General features: G+C 39.0%; 1 protein-coding gene across 1 annotated transcript; it reads left to right on the plus strand.

Moving 5' to 3' along the window:
• Positions 1–1345: 1345 nt before the first annotated feature.
• ar (androgen receptor) lies at positions 1346–21285 on the plus strand. Its single transcript, XM_026372064.1, has 8 exons — positions 1346–2457; positions 8714–8865; positions 8993–9109; positions 16112–16390; positions 17683–17827; positions 20157–20287; positions 20383–20534; positions 20986–21285. The coding sequence occupies exons 1-8, from the start codon at positions 1346–1348 to the stop codon at positions 21142–21144; spliced, it is 2247 nt and encodes a 748-aa protein (XP_026227849.1). The 3' UTR covers positions 21145–21285.
• The last annotated feature ends 3395 nt before the right edge of the window (positions 21286–24680 follow it).

Genomic DNA, 24680 nt, shown 5'->3' on the forward strand with positions numbered 1-24680 from the left:
TTCAGAAAGAAAGAAACAAATCTAAATTCTTCCATTACCACTGCAGCACTTTTAGGCCCGGCCTGCCTCTTGTCCATTCTGTGTAGGGGACGGCTTCAAGCTTTAACATCACGCACGTGTGTAAGTCTGCATGCTGAACGACTACAAGTGACAATGGCGCAAAATCATATTTAAAGTGGGCAAAGATAAACCTCCCACTTAAGGGCATGAATGTGAAGCTCAAACATGTAACTGAACTAACAATAAAACGCATTTTCGAGTGGAAGGAGACTTTAATAGGCATGAGGAATCAAGGGGTTTAACAAGTAAGTCTGATTCTAGTGAATCTCTTGTAGCAGATACAACATTTTGATGACTGATAAATCATGGCTCTGTCAAACATTACTGAACGCCAGTTAAAATGTTGCACATTACTGAATGTACCAGTGCGCCTGTGTTGAAAAGTAATCTCAGCCCGCTCTGATAAATCCCACTAAATAAAATAATATGTCCCTTTCAAGCAATAATTTACTAGGGTGAGTTCAAACGACTAGCTGCAAAGTGAAATGCTCGTGCGTAGCTCACATCTAATGTTCGGACAGGATTTACAACTGCAGAGGCATAAAAGCATTACTGATAATTAAACTGGCAGCAAAAGGAGTCTGTGTTTGGGTCTGTAGAGCTCAGCACAGGTCCATGCAAGAGATGTAGCCCCATGCACAGCAGCTTTTACAGGGTGGAACATGTAAATACCTGAGTGACTCATAAACTGAAATGTGAATTTGTTGATGAAACACAGTGGGAAACACCTGAGAAGGTGATTGATTGACTTTGACAGCCCCCCCCCCCCCCCCCCCTTCCCCTTTCAATTGATCTAATAAAAATAATCAGCAGCGACAGAAGTGGATGAGCTCAAGTAAGAAACAGGCTTCTGCCCTGAGGCAATCCATAAAGTGCCATGGGTGCGCACAGAGTTAGGGATGAACTCAAACCACCTGGAGACGCACTGCACACCAGGCTGACCCGCGAACGAGGGGCTTGGCTTGTGACATCCCTCTTTATCGTTTAAAAATGTAAGAGTATGGCAAATGATCAGTTGAACGCCCTTCTTTCATTTCACTGGGTGAAAGTGCGGCGCCTGGCAGATACATAAATCCCTTCCTGAATGCAGTTTTAATCCAACCTAACTTGAACGCCTCCGACACAGCGAGGATCTCAGTTTAGGAGGAGTTTCGTGCTCCTGCAGCTCCCCCAGGACCTTTACCAAAGCGTTTTTCACAGCGTGGGGCGAGCAGCAACTGGGACCAGCAGAGAGACTTTGACGCGCAAAGTTCGGTTTCCTGGCCAAGTAAACACTTTCTGGGAAATGAGCCAAACTAACCGACAGTTACCTTGTAACAACATTTGGCCAGGGGGGGACAAAATGAAGACAGGCGACGTTGTGAGTGCTCCCAGCATGACGCTAAAAAGTGAAGAAAGTCGGGTGTATTTCACCAAAAACTCCGGACACATTATTCCGCAACCTTGTGCCATGGAAAAACACTGCTGTCAAACAGCTGCCGCTCCTCAGGAGGAGTTGTTCAACGCTGGCTGCCGTGTGGGCGACATCCCCTCTTTTTCTACCTGCGCCACAATCTCAGAAACAGCGAGGGAGCTGTGCAAAGCCGTGTCCGTGTCGCTGGGTCTGACCGTGGAGTCCAACGACGCGGCCGACATGGACGCAGCTCTCCCAGCGTGCGCCGCCGCTGCACACGAGCAGATGCGCGGGGAGTGTTTCTTCGGAGTCGGCGCTGCGCCCCTGAGCTGTCCCGGAGCCCACGCAGCTGTCCCCGAGTACAGGTGTCCCGACGCAGACGAGCGCTCCCTGCACGGACACAGGCGCCTGGTGGAAGTGTTTAAAAGTTCCGACCCTCCCGCGGCTCTGCTTCACCTTACCTCCTCCACTCGGACATCTGGGGATGAGCAGAACTTTACGCTGTGCGAGGCTGGTGACATCAATTCTAAAGAGACAGATCGTCTGGACAGTGCGCGGGCCGCCTCTTGCCCTTACGCCCCATCTGCTCCAAACGACTTGGCACACTTTGGCCATGCGTCTGCAGAGCGGCCGAGTCGAGTCTACAAACCCCCGGATGAAGCGAGAGACTTCGGGGAGGTGTTGGAGAGCAAGTTCGGCGGCTATCAGCCGCTGCAGTACGGCGTCAAATTGAAATCTGAAGACGGCGAATCTGACCGGGCGATGTGGGCCAGTAATTGTAGCTTTAACGACAAGTACAACACTCACTTCTGGGGTTCGAGGCAGTGCGTGAGTTCAAACAGCGCAGCAGCCAACGCCGCGTTCATATGTAATCCATATGACAGGAGCGTCATGCGCCCTGAGCAGTGGTACCCTGGCGGGATGCTGAGGCCGCCCTATGCCAACTCCAATTACATGAAGGCTGAAGTCGGAGAGTGGATGGATGTCACATTCAATGACACTAGGTAAGTATTAAGAACGACAACCACAATCAGTAATAATATAGTTATTATTATAGAGCAGTAATATTATAGCTATGGTCTTAATATGACCCCACACACGGGAGTCGTGTCATTTTTGCCTGTTTAGTTTAGGATGGACACTACTGTAATAACAACAAACACAAGGATGTATCTTCAATATGCAAGAAGCCATGTAAGGAATAGATTCAGACTTTACTCATATAAACCTTTTTGCTTACTGTTCTACTTATTTCTACACTACACTTTTTGAAGATATTAAGGTTTTGGGAGATGCTTTTACCTATAAATACATTTAGGTATTTTTGGACACAAATCGTTAAACTGAACACACCGAATAAAATAAAATAAAACAAAACAAAACACACTGCAGTGACAGAATTATCAGTCTAGGCTCAGTGCTCTGGGAACATTTAGCTCATCAATTTGAGGTGTTAATGCATTTTTAGAAAAGTATCCTTGACATTTTGAATGCATGAGGAACCCAGAGCTGATTTTCTATTTTGAATTTTTCTACAAATTAGATTGAAAACAACCTTTGTTAAAGCACATTTTCCACCTCAGTAATTTACATGTCATCAGTTGAATGTGTTTTAATCATGTGTCAACTTTACAGATAAACTAATCAGATTAATGTGGCTGTAATTCTGATTTTTGCTAAACTCCACGATTGCCCAAATGTAATTTTCTTTAGTCTGTCTTCCACTTAAGTAACACTGTGCTGATCTCATCGTTGTCATACTTGTTTATTTTCATTTCATTTAAGTAGTTGCAGAGTAGTTGCAGTCACAGCATATACACAAAATTAGCAGCAAATTCAAATGGCTTTTGTGTTTTTAGTAAAAGCACGTGGAGTTTTAACAAACAGTCTGCTAACAGACATAAGAATATTTTATCAATTAATGTTGCAAAGAAAATTATATATAAAAAAAACACTTGTCATTTATGACTGTAGGAAAATGATATAACTAATAGTAAATGAAATAAGAACAAAGGGTTATTGTGCAATATATATATTTATATGACAAGTAGTAAACGATGAAAAGTAATCAGGGAGTAAATAATCATGCAGCTAAATCAACTCTAATAAAACAGTTTGAACACAAACTGAACATTATCCCTTTCACGATTCATTGCAGCATGTTGGATTAAGCTGGCTTAGTTTTAAGTGTACCTGGCAACTGGTTGTACCTGGTCAGGCCCAGTATGTTAATGCCTGAGTAAGAGCAGCAGGATCAAATTATTTCCTGCTATGAGCTTTTTAGAGCTATTCCAGTATTGATATATAGTGCAAAAGTTTTAGTCACTTTACATGTTTAGATTCTTTTCTGTCACACAATCCAATCGGGGCGTTGTCTGATCAGTCCCAAATTCATTATGCAGCATGATGGAGGATTTCACAGAAGGACGGTGGCAAATTCTCCTAGATGTCTGGCACAACCTACCTGCCAAGTACCTTGAAAAACTGTGCACGAGAGAATTGGTTTGATTGAGTTTTTCCTCCTTACTGCATTATGTATGAAGTTCACAGAGCTGTTGATGGCATTTGTTTTTGACCTTCAGCGACTAAGACATGTGCAGAACTTTATGCTTGCTGAAGTGTCACAGCAGAAATGCCAAATGCCAACAGGTCATTTAGAAACAGTAAAGAGTGTCTGTAAAGTGCTTTAAAACAAACAGACAAACATCCACATATATATCTGCCTCAGAAACCCAGTGGTAGCCAGATTGGCTTTAATCTAGTGTCAGGAGGTCATTTTCCATACCCACAATAAAGAACCAATGATAACAGTCAAACCAAATAACAACATGTTACAAATCCTCATGCAAAATTACAACTAGTAGAGCATCTGTGTGTTTCCAACACATGTATTCTTAAGGTCATAGTGGGTGGTGGAGGGCATTATATGAAGAGTTAGATTAGTCTTTGAATACATTTCATCAGAAAGACATTTGGTGGGATTAAACCAAACCACAACTCTCCAGAAATCTGACCAACAACTGAAATGTGAAAATATGTGTAAATATCCATAAAATCAAAGTTACATTTGTTTGGGAAACAAAAAAAAAGCATCTTTAGTGTAGTTTATTAATTAAGAAATAATAATCAACAATTCAGCTAATAAGCTTCATCAGGACTGTGTGAGTGTGATGTAATCGCTCTGTAATTGTCAGAGAATTATTTATTTATTTTATCTACATGATAAAGATTTGATGCATAAAACACTTTAATATGTAAACGTATTGCACACTGCAATTCAAAAACAATTTAATATAAATTTTTATTCATTTGTTAGTGTTTGTGGATCATGAGACAGACATTTTGTCTGAATTAACCCTGAGAAAAGGAATATCTCTGCACTGCAGCCAGGATGTCCAATGAATCTGAGGCACAGACGCCTTTGACAGTACATCTTCATGCAAATTACACACCATAACTCCTTTTTTTTTTGCCTTTATTGGAAAGACTGTAGTGAAGAGCTGGACAGGAAACCTGGGAGAAGAGAAGGGGTATGATGCAGTAAAAGTTCCCCAGCTGGGCTTAAACATGGCTTGCTGTGGGAACATGGCAGAAACTATAATCATTCAGCTACCAGGGCACCTCAAGAAAAGTCACATTTAAAAAACTGAAATCTCTCAGTTACAAACGCATCACACCCAAAATGCAGAACTGTGGCGAAGTACCTTTGACGGGAATTACAGCTTTTGGAATTCTTGGTTGTGTCTCGTCTGGAGTTTATGCAGTTTATCCTAATTTCTCCTGATTGATCCTTTCAAGCTTCCATCAGACAGGATGGGAAGTGTCTATGAACACCCAGTCTGGACTTTGACTGGGCCACTCAAGTACAGTTTTGTCTGGAAGCCAGTTTAGCTTTGTGTTGGCTGTATGCTTTAGATCATTGTCACGCTGAACTGTCACGCTAGCCTCTGATTGCATGAACTATAGAGCAGGTTTTCATCACTATATTTTTCTATACATCACTATATTTTTGATGTTTTCGTCCTTATATTTGATTGCATCCATTCTGGTAAGATGCCCATAGCCTTATGCTGCCAATTGATGAGTAGTGCCATAAAGGCTTGAGTAATGAAGTGCTGCTGAGATGGAGGAATTAATTTCCTGCATCTGAGACACTACCTAAACTTACTGAAAAACTAGTAAAGCTAGTCAAATCTAGCTGTACTGGTGACATTTTCTAAAATTTCACAAGTTAAATGGCAACTAATGTTAGCACTTGCCTCAGCTAAAGATGACTTAAAGTAAAGTTATCAGGCACACAAGGATTAAGCACTCAGTTTCCAATAAACATTGAAAAAACCTTTTTATAATATAGCTTCATCTATCTAAGTAGTCTGCTACATTTATGAGAAAATCATACTAGGAATCAAATGACGAAATAACCCCAGAAATATCGTGAATGCTCAGAAAGTTCCCATTAAGTGACAGAAAGTTGTAGTTCACAGACTAATGTTGTCTCCTGCTGTCGTGTGCAGTGCACAGGCTTCAAGATTACAGACTGCAGATTACATTTACTCATAAAAAATTCTTAAGAGTAGGAAAGGATGTAGCAAAGAATAATATTAAACATTTTAACATTTGTCAAAAGCAAATTTAGTTTTCTGTGATTTACTTGGGGAAACCGCTTAAAACATTATTTTAACGTTTGATTCTATAATAGATCCACAACTATTTTTAAATGCCAATAGTGAAAAAAAACCGTCTTATTCAAAAGTGTTGCTTGTCTTCTCATTTGTGGCTCTTCTTTCAGCATTAATTTAGCTTCCTCCCTTCCTTCTATGTAGCCATTATCACCACATTTGTTGGATTCATTTCATAAACACGTCAGATGTACACACACAATGTTGAATGCGATGTCTCCGTTGACAGAATTAACACTGCTCGCTGCTAACGTCAACATGCCCTTTCACCGACCGTCTGTGAGCTGGTGAATGATTGAGTGTACTGTCTGACGCCGGTGTCCCTTATTAGAGCCTAGAACACCAAGACCCTGCGTAACTGTGTATATACAGTGAATTACGAAAGAAGATACAGAAACTACTGTAGCAGGTCGAAGTCAGTGGGGTTCTCAAATGAGAGGATCACATCAGTTTTGTGACTAGGTAGAAAAAGTCTACATAAAGGAACATTACGGCTTTTTACAACATTTAGCTGTTGCTGCAGTGACCTGCTGTGCACCTGTTGCTTTGCTTCAACTGCTCAGTTAGTCGTTGTCAGAAAAAATCTGCCTGATTAATATTATGTGTATAGTAGGTGGATGCTACATGTGGTCATAGCATGTGGCATATTAAGGGTATTCATTCACTACGGAGCATGGTCTCATCTGAAAAAACAAAGGACACACGTGCTTGCTGTACTATTGATTAACTTCTAGGAATATGGTTGACGCACCTGCAGTATTGCTCTGTCACCTGTTTGTAGGTCACATTATGATGATTTTTACAAGTTAAAAATATCTTTTATTGATGTAGTTTGTTCTTGTTGTGTTCATCACCTCAGTCTTTTTTCACCATTTGCTGTGTTTTTTTAAAAACCCAGGATTTAAGACTAGCGAGGTGCGGGAAAAGTTTTGATCACCTTGGGTGTATGAGCTGCATTTTAGTGTGATTGCCACACAAACCGATTATTAAAATGATTCATTTTAACAATTAAACAGGAGCTAATGCAAAGAGCACAGGTAGAAGTGGGGGTAGAGGAGTTAATTTGGCATCCACAGTGTAGCATTTACTTATAATAAATAGAGGACGCATATTTCATTAAGAAAAAAACAAACGTGCAGTAGTAGAGTTCACTGAAAATATCTGGAATCAGTCTATAATCCCATGCTCGACCACCCTGTATGGACTGTAACCAAGAAATAACTGCTTACTATTACCTCATAAATAAGTGAAAACAGATGTTTGCTAAACTATTTATCTCTAGCATACATATTGCACTCCCAGTTGAAAACTGCAATAGTAATAGTATCCTCAGTTCCCAAATGACTAATAAAGTGTGATCTATCAGAGCAGGAAACATGGCTCTGTCCCAGTTTTGTATTTTTTTTAATTATTATTAGTATTTCCAGTGACATCAGACCTGTCCTGTAAACAAATAAGAGACTCGATTGCATTTTAGGAAACGTTTTTCTCATACATAGGCTTTAGATATTGCTGAGCATTCTTCACTTGTAAATATGTTTAAACCAAAGTGTATTATTATAGCATTATTTTCAGTAATCGCCCTAGTTGATCTGTGCCCTCATTGTGTTGGCATGCACATCTTGGCATGCATATTTTTCACATTTATTGCTGATGGATCCCAGACTACATAAGAATTCTCTGTCGCTATTCATCAGCAGAGCTCTTCGTGTTAAAACTGCCATGTCGTTTTAATCACAACCTTGACTGGAGTTCAGTCTAAACAAGCTGGGTAGGTTACTAGTGTCGAACATGAAATGCTGGACTTAAAGACTAATTGTATAGTGTAATTAACTCAGCTTTCGAATTCAGGGTCCCTGTTATAGAGGTTATTTTGTCTTTATGTTCTTTGTCATCTAAAATCAATCAGGGCAGAGTGGAGGATCTTCAGTTAAGCTTCATCCTTGTCACTTTTACTCTGAACCCTGATATCTAAGTTTCACGTCACTCAGGCAACGTTGTGTCTGAACCTTTTCCAATCTCTGTGCACTCAAGGCTAAAGCCGGCCATCCCCACCCCCTCCTTCCCTGGCAGCGGTGTTAGTGCTCGAATCTTTCCCACACTATCGGAAAAAGTCATCACGCTCTCTGTAGCGCAGTTCTGGGGAATGAACAGTTAACTGCTTTGCGGTTACAGTTTGGATTTAACAAGTGAATAGCAATTATAGCACTTCTGTGGTATAGGAGTTCAAGGTTAGGCTTGATTTGTGGCAAATGGGCTATTAGTTAAAAAATAATAAAGATTTTCAGAATAAAAAATAAATAAATACAGTGTAGTTGATACATTCAAGACAAGAAGGTGCAGGGAAGCCACAATAAAAAATAAATAGTTCTATAGTAAAATTTATCTATTCGTTCTTCAAACTGCTTTCCTTTTAAAGGCTATGAGGGGTGCTGGAGTGGAGCCCAGTATTTTAAAAAGATGAAATAGGAAAATCAACTGTCAACTGTCCGTCATCAGTAGAAGATCAGCAGCTTGTGTTTATCATAAGTTTTTGCTCTTCATGCTTTATAAAAGTCCTCTTTCATATGTATGACTGCAGGTTTGAGACAGGCAGAGAGCACATGTTTCCCATGGAGTTCTTCTTTCCACCACAGAGGACATGCCTGATCTGTTCAGACGAGGCTTCTGGCTGCCATTACGGTGCACTGACCTGCGGTAGTTGCAAGGTTTTCTTCAAACGAGCTGCAGAAGGTAAAGGGTAAAAGGTTTAAGTGTCCTCCACATAAACCTGGTCAGTTTTTATTTCACATGGAGGGATGTATGCTGTGTTTAGCACGTACGGTCACCCAAGTAATGTGTGGTTTCTCTGTTCATGCAGGCAAACAGAAATACCTGTGTGCAAGCAAAAATGACTGTACCATTGATAAGCTAAGACGAAAGAATTGTCCGTCCTGTCGGCTGAAGAAGTGTTTTGAAGCTGGAATGACGCTCGGAGGTAGGACGGATTCATGTGCTAAGATTTTCTTTATTTTTACATTGCACTTCTGCAGAGATCTAGTATCATAATTACTGCAGCTCTTTAAATCCGACATATGTTTGCAGTGTGAATATGCATTACAGTAGTGCAATATGTGCCATGATAATGTGCTACATACTGTGTGAAAAAAGCCCAGAACAGAGAAAGTCCCAAAAGTAAAACTATTAATGGTTTCCCCAAGACCAAGTACTTTATTCTCTCTGCACTGCACATCTTAGCTGGCTCTCCCCAATTGTAGCATCATCACAATAGGGGATGTTACTGATAATCAAGCCCCTGACTGAGCTGCCATGCAATTTAGACCTATTCCATTCACTTCTCCTTACTGTCACCCAGACCTGTTCGTCATATTAGGCTGTAAAGATTGACATGTAGTGGACTAATTTTAGTCTTGTGTTCAATTTTCACTCTCTTCCATTTTCTCATTCTGTTAACGGTGAAAATTGTACTAGAAGCACAAAGCTGACATGAGACATGTGAATTAAAGCAGCAGACATGCTGGTAATTTTGCCACCAGTCACTGACAAACCCATGGAGGGAAAATGTGATCTAATGCTGTGATTGCCAGTAAAAAGGCACACATTTTCTAGTTGTGGCTAAAAAGATCCTTTCACTTATATTCTCATCATTGACATGTAATTCACTCGCGGCATTTCACGGGAAAATTTATGGCAATTATTTGTTGCTGTGAAGACCAAAAACATTATACATTTGGTCTTATTATGCCATAGGACTTTTACTCAAAACATTTTAATATTGGAACTCATTTATCGCCAAATTACAAATATGTTAGCAGGTACATTGATTAAATTATAAACTTTGTATCATTAAATCATATTATTAAGATCTGGTATTTGTTTCTGTCGTACTATGGAAGGTCTGAAGAGAAGCAATGAAATCTCAGAATCTTTCTTCTGTTGAGTTTGGCATCGGTTCAAAATTGAAAAGAATTGTTATTAAAAATTACTTGGTTTTGTCATTTCATTTCCATGTTATGTCTGGAATGTTAATTACATCCACAAATAGAAGCCGAGCAGCCAGGTTACCTTTGCCAACCCAGGCTTTTTGCATGAAAATCCATTTACCTGTCGTAGATTTTAGCAATCTGTCTGTCATATCAGAAAATGTAGGACCTGATCTTCTGACTTTCTTGGACCTGATTGCTGTTTTTGTGTTGAAGTTTTCCCTCAGCTTCTCAAGACAAAATTGCAGTGCTATGGTAAAAAAACTGCTCTGGCAACATTTCATTGCCAGATAAAGAGTAATTAGAAATCTTGATGCCACTAATATAGTTTAAATATCCATTTTAGCAAATGATGTAATTTGGCTTTAAACTCCTTTTATGATGTGCAGGATTTATGGTACAGTACGTCATATGACATCATGGTGGTTAAGATTACTTCCATAGTAATTATTACTAAAGGTGTTACTATATCACATTTAATTTAATATTCTCACTCCGTTTGGGCCATTTGAAAAAAACGTCCTTAACAAAGTTACAACAAAATGTCTACTGAGTTCTTATTCCAGGTTGTGCCCACAAAAACAAGTAGTAAACACTGAACTCTTACTTTAAGCTTTCTGAAGTAGCACTTTGCATTAAAGTTCAGTCATAACAACATAATAATTATGCAGTGCTCTGATATTACATAGGTAGGAAGACAAAGAGCTTCTTCAGTCAGTGCCCTGACAGCCTTAACTATATTTAACATACCTACAATTTTACAAATTAGACACAGAAAAGAATCCTTTAATGATCAACATACTTTGTTTAGATGAAGACCCTCCTCATTCCCCACACATCAGATATAATTCACTGCTTACTACTGACATTATATTTGGCCTTTTTAATTCTGGGCCTCTTAACAATAAGTGTCATGTTTCCAACGATTATGTTTCTTCTCAGAAATTATGATTCTCTGACTTTTCTGCTGACTGAGGCCTGACTGCATTATTGCACACGCCTTGCTCTCTCATTTACATAAGTCTGGGTCTGCGGGGCCTGATGGTGGTGTGGCTCTGATCTACTCCGGTTCGCTGTGGTGTAGCTTGATCTCCTTCGGTAATTTTAGCTCTTACACAATCCTGACCTTCCCTATAAACGGAAACAACTTCATATTGTGCCTAGTGCTTTTAAAACTGAGGTTTCCAAACTAGGAACTACTTTTTATTACTGTCAAGTTTGACCAGTGCATCATATCTGGTGACTTAAATACCACAGTTGTTGTGCCAGAAGAGTTTGGGAGTTTTTAGTGCTTTTAATTCTACTAGATATTTCTTTGGTCCTACACATAACAAAGCTCATATGAAAGATGTCAAAGTGATTCTAGGTCTCATGATTGTCAAAAAAAATAGTCTCTTTTCAGACCACATGGCTTTTAACACCTTCATTTTAATCACTGCAAGTCGTCACTTGTTATTCATCAGCCTAATAAATTAACACTAAGTAAATGTATCTGTATGTTCTATTAGCTAAACTTAAATCCACTCCTATTTTAATCTTGTTTTTATTTATTAGAAACATCACGTCTAGCTTCTATGAATAAAGTGGCTAGATACATGTAACAGTCATGCAGGAAATATATTCCCTTGTTAAACTGACAAAATAAATATGAAAATAATTCAGAAACCTGGCTTTGTGACAACTAAACCCTAAGTTTCTGCTGGACATGTGGGTGCAATTCTTCATTTAAATCTGACTTATTTAATCTTCTTTTTTATCAGCTAAGAAATATCTCTAAATAGAAACAATTTGTTTTTCCTTTTGACCCAAAAAAGTAAGTCATGCTTTTACTAAATGCAATTCTCTAAAGTTAGAGTAAAAGCTTTAAATGAGAATTTCACTGCTATAAGGCCCAAAACTCACTATTGTGCCCCTTCTTCCTGTGAGAATTGAATTTCACCTGAAAATTAAAAATAAAGTTTGTTAAATTTGGGCAAGTTCATAATTCTGTCTGCATTGGTTTCTACCACCAGAGCACTTCCTCCTCCGTGCACCGTTCAAATAATAATAAATAAATGATACTAATGCTTCTGCTTTATAACAGCAGAGTTGAATATCTGATTCCAGGTATTTTAAAAGTTTAGTATTTTCTGACATCAACAGAAATGAACAGAATACAATGGTACTTTTACACTGGTCCAGAATGGTCCAAAGGGTTAGCTGCAGTTCAATTACTGGAAAATAATGAATAAGACTTTTTTTCTTTTGTTTTGTTTGTTTGTTTTTGCATTAAGCAACTTTTTCAGTTTACTGGTGCCCCTGTCCCTCCCAACTTTTTTGAAATGTGTTGCTGGCGTCCAATTATATTGTATATTGTAACAATTCAATTGAAATTATATATATATATATATATATATATATATATATATATATATATTACTATATATATATATATTAATACAGTATATATTTTTTGATGCCACAAAATAGCCCAATATAATTTCCCATTACAATAGTATCATCCTATTATTAGCCTCTTAGTATCAAGGTATAACCCTAAAATGCTACCCACTGTGGTTATTGTTATAGTCTAATAGGACGTGTGAAGTTGTAGTTTTCGCTCTTCTTTTGTCAGACACAGTGCTATTGCACACCCTTCCAGAAACACAATTTACATTGGTGAGCTAATGATGTAACGAGATCCACAACCTGGACACCAAAGTGCGATTAAATTGGAATCTACAAAGGCACACATTCCCAAAAGACATATCAAGAGGAGGAACAAAGTGCTAAACTCACCCTTGAGTTTTTCGTGCAATCAAGCTCAACCTGGAAACCTAAAACGATGGTTACGATAATGATGACGATTATAATGACAAAGACACTGGTATCAGCATAGAAGAAATTGGACCAAAAATGTGAATACATTGAGCAGAAATGGTCAGTAAATTTCACATGTGCACTGAGCGCTGATCTGAAATTGGCTTGTAACAGATAAATCTGCAGCTTATTCAGAGGAGGTCAGATTCAGACAGGAGCAATTTCAGATACTGAGCTCTCAGCTCAGTGAGTTGGTCAGCCTACACACAGTGGCAAGTAAAAGTAGGTGAATCTTTTAATGAATCTTTTTCATCCCTTGATTTGTCATAAAATGTGATCTGATCTCCATCTAAGTCAAGAATATTAACTATTACAATGTGCCTAAAAAAATAACACAAAAAAATCTGATCTTTCATGTCTTTGAGAACAACTATTAAACCTCACAGTGATAGTGGGAAAGGTATGTACGTATGAAAGGTATGAACTCTTTGAATAATGAAAGAAAAAAACTCAGGTATAGTCGGGTGTTAGCAGGCTATAGGAGCTTGCTCCTCCAAAAGGAGCTTTCAGAGGATCTACGATCCAGAATTATTGATTTACTAAAAGCTGGAAAGGGTGACAAAGTGATGTCAAAGACTTTAGAAATTCACCAGTCTCCAGTTTGGCAAACAATCTACAAATGAAGTCATTTTGCGACTGTGGCTACTCTGCCGAGAAGTGTGCATCCAGGCAAAATGACCCCAGTAGCACAACAAACAAGTATTAATAAGGTAAAGAAACAACCCCAAGAGACAACCAAAGATTTGAAGGTATCATTAGAACTGTGTTCATGAGTCTACAGTAGGTAAAACATTGAACAAGCAGGGTGTTTATGGCAGGACACCCCCAAGGAAGCTGCTGCTGACTAAAAAGAACAATGCTGCACACCTGAAGTTTGCCAAAGAGCAGATTGACACTGCACAGCAGTATTAGTAAAGTGTTTTCTGGGCTGATGAAACTATATTGAACTATTTAAAAAGAACACACAGCACTACATCTGGCATAAAAAGGTCACTGTATATCATCATTAAAAAAAAACATCATCCCAACTGTAAAGTATTGTGGAGGAAATTGAAAAAGATTTGGGCCTGCTTTGCTGCATCAGAGCGTGGCCATCCTGCAGTGATGGATTCCTAAGTGTATCAAAAAATTCTTCAGAATAATGTGAGAATGCCTGTACGTCGCCTGAAACTCTGCAGAAGATGGGTGATGTTACAGGACAACGACCAAGTCAGAGTCCAGACCTCAACCTAATAGAGATGCTACACACGAGACGTCCAAAGAATATGACAGAGCTAAAACAGTTCAGCAGGAAGAATGGAATAAAATTCCCCCTGAACAATGAGCAGGTCTGATCCACAGCTACAGAAAGCGCCTGGTTGAAGTTTTTGCTGCCAAGAGGGGGTCAACCAGTAATTCCAAGGGTTCAGATCACATTTGATGACAAATTAATGCAGAAAACCATGAAATTCCAAAAGGTCCACATACTTTTTCCTGCCACTGTATACTGACTCTTAATACAGACAAGTGACAACATCCTGACTAATTAATTGTTCTTCTAGACTTGATGTGAGCCCATGAACGACCATGCTTGAATCCATCATTAGGATGTCTCCTCTTGTTTGTATTGGCTTCAACTCAAGCATGAGAGTCTTAAGGTTAGCTCAACCCAAACTATTTACACTGTACTCTGCAAAGATCAGATGCCTTTCAGTCTAACAGTTGAAAATCCCAGGGAGGAATTTTTAATTAACCATTTTCATTTGAAATATTTGTTATTGGATTAGAAATGGAAGTGTGAGACTTGCAAATTATCTGTCTTATATAATCTGTGTTTCTCTCCCAGAAAGAAAGAGACTTAAGTCGTATCTATAACTGGCAGTTCAATATTTATTGAACTGAACTGAAAAGCCGGGTCGCAATTTTAATGAGACATTATCCACACAGAAGGTGCCTGAAGTAGCATCATGACAATTAACAGTTACTTTTTATTGTCAGTCAACACTGATAAAATGGATTTTAAAAAATGATATGTCGCCCCTTTGATTTGATTCTCTTGTTTTTTGAACTCATAAATACAGAACTAATTAAGAACCAATCTTCTAATCTTAATCTACTCGAAGAATCTGATTATGAAAGGATGCCCTTTTTAAAAGATCTTGTCGCAGATCCCACGTTAACAGCAGTTGTTCTATGAGCTCAGCACATGGGTCACCATGTATGTTTGTCTGCCACTCAAGCTGCAGCACAGCTGTCACTGAAATAACAGTCTGAGCTGAAGCTTAACTGTTCACGCTGTAGCTCTGTTGTTGTGCAGAGGAAACAGTCTCCTAGTCTTACTATTTGTTGTTTTGGTGTTTGATTGTTTTTTAATCCCTGAATGATCCGAACATAAGGAAACAAACATAATGCAAATCTGCACCATTTACTGAGTTACAGTATTTAATTAAAAGAATATGTTCTCAGAAATCTGCAGTAGCAAAGAATAAAAAAAAAAAATCATTTGTGCATCTCACCGGCAAGTGCGCACACATGATGACCACAGGGCTTTCCACCAGATGAGACTCATCTGCTCCGAGAGTTCTCTCTCAAATGGAATCTGATTCAATATCTGCAAAGCTATTAGTAGATCAGTATTGAATATTGTTGGGCAAAATTGATATTTCCCTTAAAAAGCTTACTTATAAACCACAGTTGCGGGATGAGAACCGATGACTTGGTTGAACAAGTTTCTTTTAATTTTCAAACGATCTAAAAAGTTACTCGTGTGTGAGCAGCCTGGTCAGATTTCCTTCCTTATTTAGCAGTTTAACATAGAAAGTTTAGCAGAGGATTTGTGCTGTGATCATGTTTAAAAAGGCAAATGAAGATCATCTTTTCATTCTGCGTAGCATATTTAGCTGTAATAAGTCCAATTGTGCAGTAAGACCTCATAAAATCAGGCAGAAAATAGATCATGACTGCAAAGATAAGTATTTAGAGAGTGAATGAATTTGAATGAAGTATAATGGGTAAAAGACATGTAGGTCACTTGGACTGGAAACTAAACAAGCAGCTAATGTGTAACTTAAGATTTGTCATCATTAAAACCTTTCACAGCTTGATTTGTAACTTTTTAACAAACGAACTAAATATTCGGTATTGCCTTTGTTTTATAGCACGTAAACTAAAAAAGATTGGGCAACAAAAAAACCCTGAAGAGGATCATCCTGCTCAGGACCCAGCAGACGCGGTCCAAAATGTCTCTCCCAAATCGATCCTGAACTTCAACTCCCAGCTGGTCTTCCTCAACATCCTGGAGTCTATCGAGCCTGAGGTGGTGAACGCGGGACACGACTACGGCCAGCCGGACTCAGCTGCCACGCTGCTCACCAGCCTGAACGAACTTGGAGAGAGACAGCTGGTCAAAGTGGTGAAATGGGCTAAAGGGCTGCCAGGTAGGGGGCTGCTTGTTTCATCACAGAAAGCCATTTGAGGCTCAATATGAAACCAGTAAGAACTGCTGTGATGCTTAACCTGATTTTCTGGCCACTGAAAAGAAGCTGTAAACACTTAACGGATGACCACCTTTAAAGCTGATAGAGAGAGTTACTTATTTACACATCCAGGAGATATAGAGCAACACTGGGATTATGTCTGTGTCTACCTGATAAATGTAAGTTTATCGTCCTGTTTGGCTTTTTGGCAGCTTATTATTCCCACTGTACTCACCAGTTAGGCACTGTTTGTATTTGTTTGCCTGTAGATAGCTGTGTGCTGTCTGATTGGTGAGACTCCATCAAAACAGCAAAGTTGTAAATCAAAATAACAGTGAGCTGAAATAAACTAAAATGTCCTACAGTGCAGTGGCTGTAAACAGTTAGGGTGCTGCCTCCGTCCCTGAGCAGGACTGCTGTGACTAGTTTGAATGGATGAACACTGAACACGGTGCATGGCAGTGTTAGAAAGTGGCATCATATCCATAAACGCTGTTGGGGGTGTGTGCTGTAATCTGTGCTGACCGACGTGAAAAGTTGGTGGCAGTGCCTAAGGATTTAAGTTGCATCTCGCCATTCAGTCAGGCTGCTGCCATTCAAAGTGCTTAACAGAGAGACGCTGAAACTAATGCAAAGGAGAAATAGATGCGATAAAATAAAAATTATAAACCAAACCACATTTTAAAACATAAGCACAATAAAATAAATTGAACACATAAAAATTTAATTTAAGTAATTGCTATAAATTATTCTACTAACAAGCTAAATTAAATTATGTTTAAACGATGTTGGACAGAGAAGAAGAACTAAATACTGCTGTAAAAAAAATTCAACATGAAAACACGTGTAGCTCGTTCTCGCCTTTTAATTCTAGTCTGAACCAACTGTAACTGATTTGTGTTATTAGATGTGTGCCACAGCAGCACTGCACTAATCTCATCAAAATAAAGAAGTGCGCCTTAATGTTTCATCGTCAATCAGACAGAGACGTGGACACACACTGTATGTTTTGTACTATATTGTAGGAGCAGATTTGGTGACACGTGAGTCTGGTCTTGTGGTACCATTGGCTTTGTCTGCTGTGGTGCAGCTGTACAACACCAGACCTGTATTTTGATGGGTCTGTGGCACAAAAGCTATGTTCAAGGGTTGTGATATATAGATAAACACATGGTAGTCCTAAAATGAAGTTGCTTTAGATAAAAGCCTCTGGCAATTGACTGACTTTTCTGACTGTGAATCTTTGTCTCTAGGTTTTAGAAATCTCCACGTGGATGACCAAATGACCGTCATTCAGCATTCGTGGATGGGGGTGATGGTGTTTGCCCTGGGATGGAGGTCCTATAAGAACGTCAACGGCAGGATGCTTTACTTCGCTCCGGATCTTGTGTTCAATGAGTATGTATAGCCCTGATTTCTTGAATCCAATTATCTTCTCTAAAATGATTGGATCAGGTGGTCGTTAGGGGTGAACAATGCGCTCTGTTCCTCATGATACTCAGACATCAGCCTCACGGAGTAAGCTGGTGCTCTTAGACACGATACAGCTGCCGGTTTCTCTGATGTGCTTTCCTGCTCATGCACAAGCACAAAGACATCTCTAGAATTTTATAAATGCAAAGTGGAAATGGTTGCAGGCTTACGTGGACAATGTTCATCCAATTTCCTCCTTAGGTGTTCTTTTCTAACTGTGAGATTAAAGTGAGGAACATTAGTTTTCAGCTTTGAAATTCTCGTAGTGCTGGTGAGCGAAGCTGATTCAGATCTGGATATTACAGGCAACAACAATGATGAGGTCTGTCCAAGTATCAGTGGGGGATATTAATACTTACCACACCTGAAATCTTATTTGGCTCCATCAGTGTTTTACTGCCATGCTGTAGGTATAGGAAGAAAAAAAATCAGCTTTCAATAAAAGGGAGAAAATCCGTAATGAAAGACTTGATGATTCATTCCTAGGTTATCAGCACCAGGACAGATGTGAGACAGATATTTGTCACATTTAGAGATAAAATAGGACAATTAGAAATTAAAACTTATACCAAAATTAAAGTATCTTCATTTTATAAACGTAGCCATAACACACCCGCACCTTTCTTTTCTCTTTGCAAGCTTTTGATAACATCTTTTATCTAGAAAAGCAGGATAGGAGAACTGCAATAGCCTTGTTACTGACAGGGAGCTGGTTCAGTCCTGAAAAGAAGAAGAAAAAAAAAAAAAACTGGCTGGAGAATTAAAAGAGCAGCGAAACCAAAACTGCTCCACTGGGCAGCTCCCAGATAGAACTGTGTAACTGTGTCAGTGTGAGGCGGGGTGTTGCTGAAATAGACCATTTGTGCTCAGTGAATCTGCAGAGAAAAAAAAAAAAAGAGAGAGAGGGAGAGAGAAAAGCTTTAAAAAGCAGTTGTTCAAACTATATGAGAAATTAAGTACGGGCCTGAATAGTAAATACTTAGTGACAGTGATGACACTACTCATAAATGGATACTTAATCACACGAGCTAAAGTACGAGCCATTAGGGAGTTGTCTCCTCGTCTTTTTTGCTGTTTTTAGTGTCCCTCCCTAGTGACACCAGCATCATTATGCAACAGTTTTTTTTCTTTCTGACGAAGCTAAACTCTGTGAAAGCAGAGTGTAAGTATTTATAGTAGCGTCAACTTCGCATCCAGCATCATGGAGCGATAACGTGCTTGTTAGTAGTTCACATTTACGGCGTAAACACATTTCCTGCAGGTCATCCTTTACCACAAACCTTTTTGTGACACTTTCACTTCCGTAAGTGGTAAATGTGTGTATCGGTGTGGATATCTGGTCAAAGTGTGGCAGAGTGCGAGAGTGTTTCCTACCTGCTTACAGCAAATATAGTTGAAAGTCCTTTTATCCATTAGTTAGACTTCAGCACCTGTCCAACACGTGAAAGGAAGAGATTGTGCTGTTAGTACAGTGCATTAGGAGCTTAGTTAGTTTTGGACAATCTCACTGATATTTAGTTCAAAATAAAGACATCTGGAAGTGACAAATTTTAAATTGCGAAAACAAAGCAGACCCCTCATACTCTCTGCAAAATGCGTGTTATCTCCGAGTCCATGTCGAGATAATCCTGATTATCACTGCGACATCAACGGCATTTAGTTTATCCAGAAACGGTGCCGCGATTACATTAGACTCTGTATATTAAATATTTATACAACCACATGCCAGAATTTCTGTATCCAGTCTCACACCGGCTGAGAATAGTCAGCTGTGTAGTCTAAAAATTGGGGATTTCTGGAATAAACTAAATGGCTTTTAGATGCTGCATGGTGCAAGACTATGTTACAAATTGTTTTTTCCAGATTGATTATGAAAGAAGTAGCAAACCTTTATTCTTGTTCTCCCATTTGTGTTGGAATAACTGTTCTGGCATGAAATTTCCAATCACCTCCTTTGATGAACTTTAAAAAAAACGAAGATTCTGTTAGTTTAACATGGTTTTAAATCTTATGCTAGATGTCAAAGGTCATACTGAGGAAATCTGTATTTTATAGAGATGAATGTATTTAAAAAGATAACTCACTGTCGCTGTTCACAGAAATGGATCTAACCATGGATATTCCTTTTCTCTTCTGTAGTTACTCATTACAGAATAAATGTCCAATGTGTAAAAGGACTTTAACCTCGCGCCCCGTGTGATTTGTACTGCTCTATTCACTCACATCTCTCGTCCTGACCTTTTTACATCCGCAGACACCGGATGCACGTTTCCACGATGTACGAGCACTGCATGCGGATGAGACATCTCTCACAGGAGTTTGTGCTGCTGCAGATCACCCAAGAGGAGTTTCTCTGCATGAAGGCCCTGCTCCTCTTCAGCATTAGTAAGTAAAGTCGTGTGTACCGAGCATCAACACAAACAGGCCGAGGAGCAGCAGAGAGAACTAAGTCAAACATGTTTTGTGGCTGTTTTCAACAGTTCCAGTTGAGGGTCTGAAGAGTCAGAAGTACTTCGACGAGCTGCGTCTCACATACATCAATGAACTGGATCGGCTCATTAACTATCGAATGACGGCCGATTGTGCTCAGAGGTTTTACCAGCTCACCCGACTCCTGGACTCCCTCCAAATGGTGAGAAAGTGCGCTTTTGACAAGTTCACGTTCATTGTTGTTGCACGTAGACGTGTTCAGACTCTGTGTCAGAACATGTGGCTGCATTTTAACAAATTACGCAATCAGAGAGGACAAAATAAATGAGTGGTTGTAACTCCACCAATAAACTAGAAACATTTATTAGGGATGCGTGTAATTAAATACATGGAGATGCTGTATTTTTTTAATGATGTGTGTATGTGTGCTAGTAAATTAGAAATACGTGTTAAAAAATGCCTAATGGATGAGTTTAGTATGATGAGTTTCCAGCCTGCTTATTTTTAGACCCTGCTATTTTAGGAAAGAGCAGTTTTTGAGCGTAGCTTGGGTTTTTATAAATTCTGCTTTTACTGAGTCATTGTCTAAACATTGCTCAGAGTAGATTTCATTCAAGTGACGTCGTCTCTTTGTATTTTTATGTGTGTTTCAGACAGTAAAGAAGCTCCATCAGTTTACATTTGACCTTTTTGTCCAGGCTCAGTCACTCCACACGAAGGTCAGTTTCCCAGAGATGATTGGAGAAATAATCTCAGTACATGTACCAAAGATCTTGGCAGGTTTGGCGAAACCAATCTTGTTTCATGAGTAGAAACCTTTTTTTTTTCTCAGACAATGACTCATCTTTGTTTCCTCCATAAACTTCAACAAAGGCTTTGTACTGTTTCCCTACACATTCAGCTTAATGTCCTGTAATCATTATTTTATTGCTCAAGTTCCCCCCCCCCCCCCCCCCCCCTTTTTAGCCATTAATGAGATTGTTTGTTCAGAACTGTTAAAGCTTTTAACTGAAGAGCTACAAGGAGTCATCTGTAGACAGCTCTGCTGTTTCTGAGACGCGTTCGGGGTTTCAGCAGGAGCAGAGATGCTACTTCACTGACACACTAAGTCTGTAAATCATGATTACAGCAACACAAAAGTAGCAGGGTTAAAAACATTACGATTTGCTTTTGACCTTCATTATACAGTACATACACTTTATGAGATGCACTAAAAACAGGATTTGATGACGAGACGTGGACGACAGAAATAAACAAACACTTTTATTTTTATAATCGCTTCCTTCGGGTGCATCTTTTAAGCTTCTGCTCGTAAGATGAGGAGGGGTAAATCCAACTTGAAAGGCATTTAATGAGATTTATGTAGGATTTGGATTTGTTTTTTTAACAGTCACATAATTTAACTTTAACACATTTTTTGTTTAACGCTTTAACAGATTCTGAAATCCTGTGGTGACATTAAATGTGTCAGTATTCTGTGTAAAAAAAAGTCCTGAGTGACTACTGTGACAGTCATTGTACACAATTCAAAAAGCATTTTACTGCTGTGTTATTACACAGGAGTAGTTTTTAGTGCTGCAGATGAGTAATCAAGGATGAAACCTGTAAATTATGGCTGGAAGCAAAACAGCAAAATTACTAATAGAGCAGAATATGAGTTATTGATACTGAAATCCAACTATGCACCATAATTAATTACATCATTATAACCACTTAAAGACTCCAACTTCTCATCTGCGAAAGTTGCAGAAAATTCCCTCCGAGTCGTTTTTACAGCTTCTCTGGGTCTTCACAGTGTTTCTGACAGCAGCTGAAGGCAGCTGTACTTTATTTGTTTTCCTCTATTAGACACTTTGAATGGAAATACGCCGACGGTTTTCAACCAGTAGTCACTTAAAATCGAAATTGCTGGAGCATAAAAACACGGTAATCTCAAAGACTTACACATTTTACAGCAGAGTCATGCTGGGTTGTAGAGCAGATGCTGTGTCTCGTAGCAGCCATACAACTTGAACCTCAGTGTTGTATTTTATACATATTTCAGCATATTTCACTTATTACTCGTCTACCAGTAGAACAGTTTTAACAATGACACACAGCATAGTGTAAAATGTCAGCCAATTATTATTTCAGCCATTATATACTGTTACACTAATTTTATAATCATAATAAACACTTATTATGAGATGAGATGATTGCTTTAAAACTACTTTATCAAGGTACAATGCCCCATTTGACTGAGCAAACGCAGTAGCCATCAGTGCACACACGCCCACAACACACTGCACGCTTATCGTCGCTCTGTACTTCAAACCTTTTCCTCCTCACTTTGGCATCAAACGTGTAGAGCTGCTCTCTTGATGTTACTAATCTTAAATTATTTATAGTTATAAATATGCAGCAGGTGAACTTATTAAATCTGGTATTTGGCAAAAGTGAAGTTGGAGCCAGTTTGATATTTAAATTCAATGTGAGTCAATCAAAATATTAAGATGACCAAAGCACATCAGTTACTAAACTTTGATACAGTGCCTATAGAAATGATAGAAACTCATGTCAGATTGAAACCAAGACACATGCACCAGACATATCATTCAAGCTTGTAATAAAAAAAACATGCAATCATCACCTATAACAAAATGTACTAAGTATAGAGCCCACAGCTCTTCACCTTTCACCACCAGCCTGTTAGACAATACGGTGATGACAGCGTTTCTGTCGAGACGACGAGGCGATGGCACCAAATACAGGAAAAGTTACTGAATGAGAACTTGGTTCAGGGTGCCAGCGATCTTAGATCAGGGCAGTGATGTTCCAACAGGACAGCAAATAGACCTGCAGCCAACTCAAAACTGGAAGGCCCCTAGATGCAGAATGTGGAAGTCCTTGACTAGCGCTGCCAAACCTCAGAGATGAAAAACCACAGAAAAAAATAAATAAATAAGAAGAAAAAAAAGCTGTGGAATGCCTTGAAGATAACTGGTCACAGAGCGAAGCTGTTGAAAAGGGTTACAACTAATTCACAAGGCTGAAAACAATGATCTGGTTTTGGATAAACCACACAGGGTAAAACGTGGCAACTTGTGGATACTACGATCACACTAAACGTGAGCAGAGCGTAATTCTTTCAATAAGCGAGTGGGTATCGCAGCAGATTCGAACTTCTCTCTCTGCACAGCTGATTTGTGTTTATTACAATGCAACAAACCTTTTTGTTGGATTTTCAACAATGTTTTATAACTGTAAATTCACTTTGTAACTTTCTTTTTCAAGCCTGTAGATGCATGCTTAATACAATATGTTTGTAGATCTGTGTGTGTAACTTTGAGCCTTAGAGAAAATAGTGCATGGTCATCCACGTATCCCTACAGTCAGTCATTGTTTGATGCACGGGACATTTAGCAGGAGGCATGATAACGCTTTGTTTCCCAGTGTACAGAGACAACTTGACTATTACACTTTCAGTCAGTTTCATGGCATTTTGTAACGGATTCATGTTTTCATGTCACTGTGTCTTTTTATACAATACTTGCTATGTGCAAATGAAAGTGGGAGAAATTAGATGTCCGTGAAAATGACCACACCACAGCAACTAATTACAGGCCTGACACTTAAATGTGTGCGCTGACATTTGAGAAGCAGCGGTGCAGGCCAAAGTTTGAACTGAATTAAGGCAAAGTTGTCGATTTTTCATGTGCAAAATGAGTGAACATAATTTCGAAGGATCAGTATTTTCAGATTCATGTTGTGCTCAAATTCTAAAATTCAGAAATAGGTACGCCTCAAGCCGACTTTTCTTCTCCTGAATGCACTATATTGTGAGACTGTTGTTAACAGTTAACACTTTGTTACTCTTTATCCTTGTTCTGAGTGTTTTTTATGCTGTTTTAGCTTTATGATACACTACACAGGGACAGTCTGAAGGCATTACCAGTGCCTGTGGATCATGTATCTCAATGAGCCACATAGATGCCCCTGTAACTTTTAATACTAATGATTTAATTACAGTAAGTTTCAGTGTTTGTACGATGTCAATGGACAATAGCTCATACGTGCCCAGTGTACTGCATATTAACCTTGTTCTTTGTACATGCTATGGTAACTGTATATATTGATTAGTTGATCGATTAGCTCAATGTCTGTTTTGGTGTCTTAACGCTTGACTTTTAAAGTTATCTCTTGTATGATTTATACCTTTATTGACATGTTGTGTATTTTTCAAAAAAAAAAAAAAAAGAAAGAAAAAAAAGGTAAAACTGCATCATCTTTTAAAAACGATTAAACTGACTCTGAAAACTGGAGGAGTTTGTCTGAACATTCGAGCCATTTTACACACTAGAGAAGGAAC

Source organism: Anabas testudineus, chromosome 14 (genome assembly GCF_900324465.2).
Source record: "Anabas testudineus chromosome 14, fAnaTes1.2, whole genome shotgun sequence".
NCBI lineage: Eukaryota > Metazoa > Chordata > Actinopteri > Anabantiformes > Anabantidae > Anabas > Anabas testudineus.

Bases quoted from the DNA above. Each gene is read 5' to 3' on its own strand.
- ar (XM_026372064.1), top strand. From the start codon at position 1,346: ATGAGCCAAACTAACCGACAGTTACCTTGTAACAACATTTGGCCAGGG. The intron at 2,458-8,713 runs GTAAGTATTAAG...GTATGACTGCAG, and splicing joins GTCACATTCAATGACACTAG to GTTTGAGACAGGCAGAGAGC. The intron at 20,535-20,985 runs GTGAGAAAGTGC...TGTGTGTTTCAG, and splicing joins TCCTGGACTCCCTCCAAATG to ACAGTAAAGAAGCTCCATCA.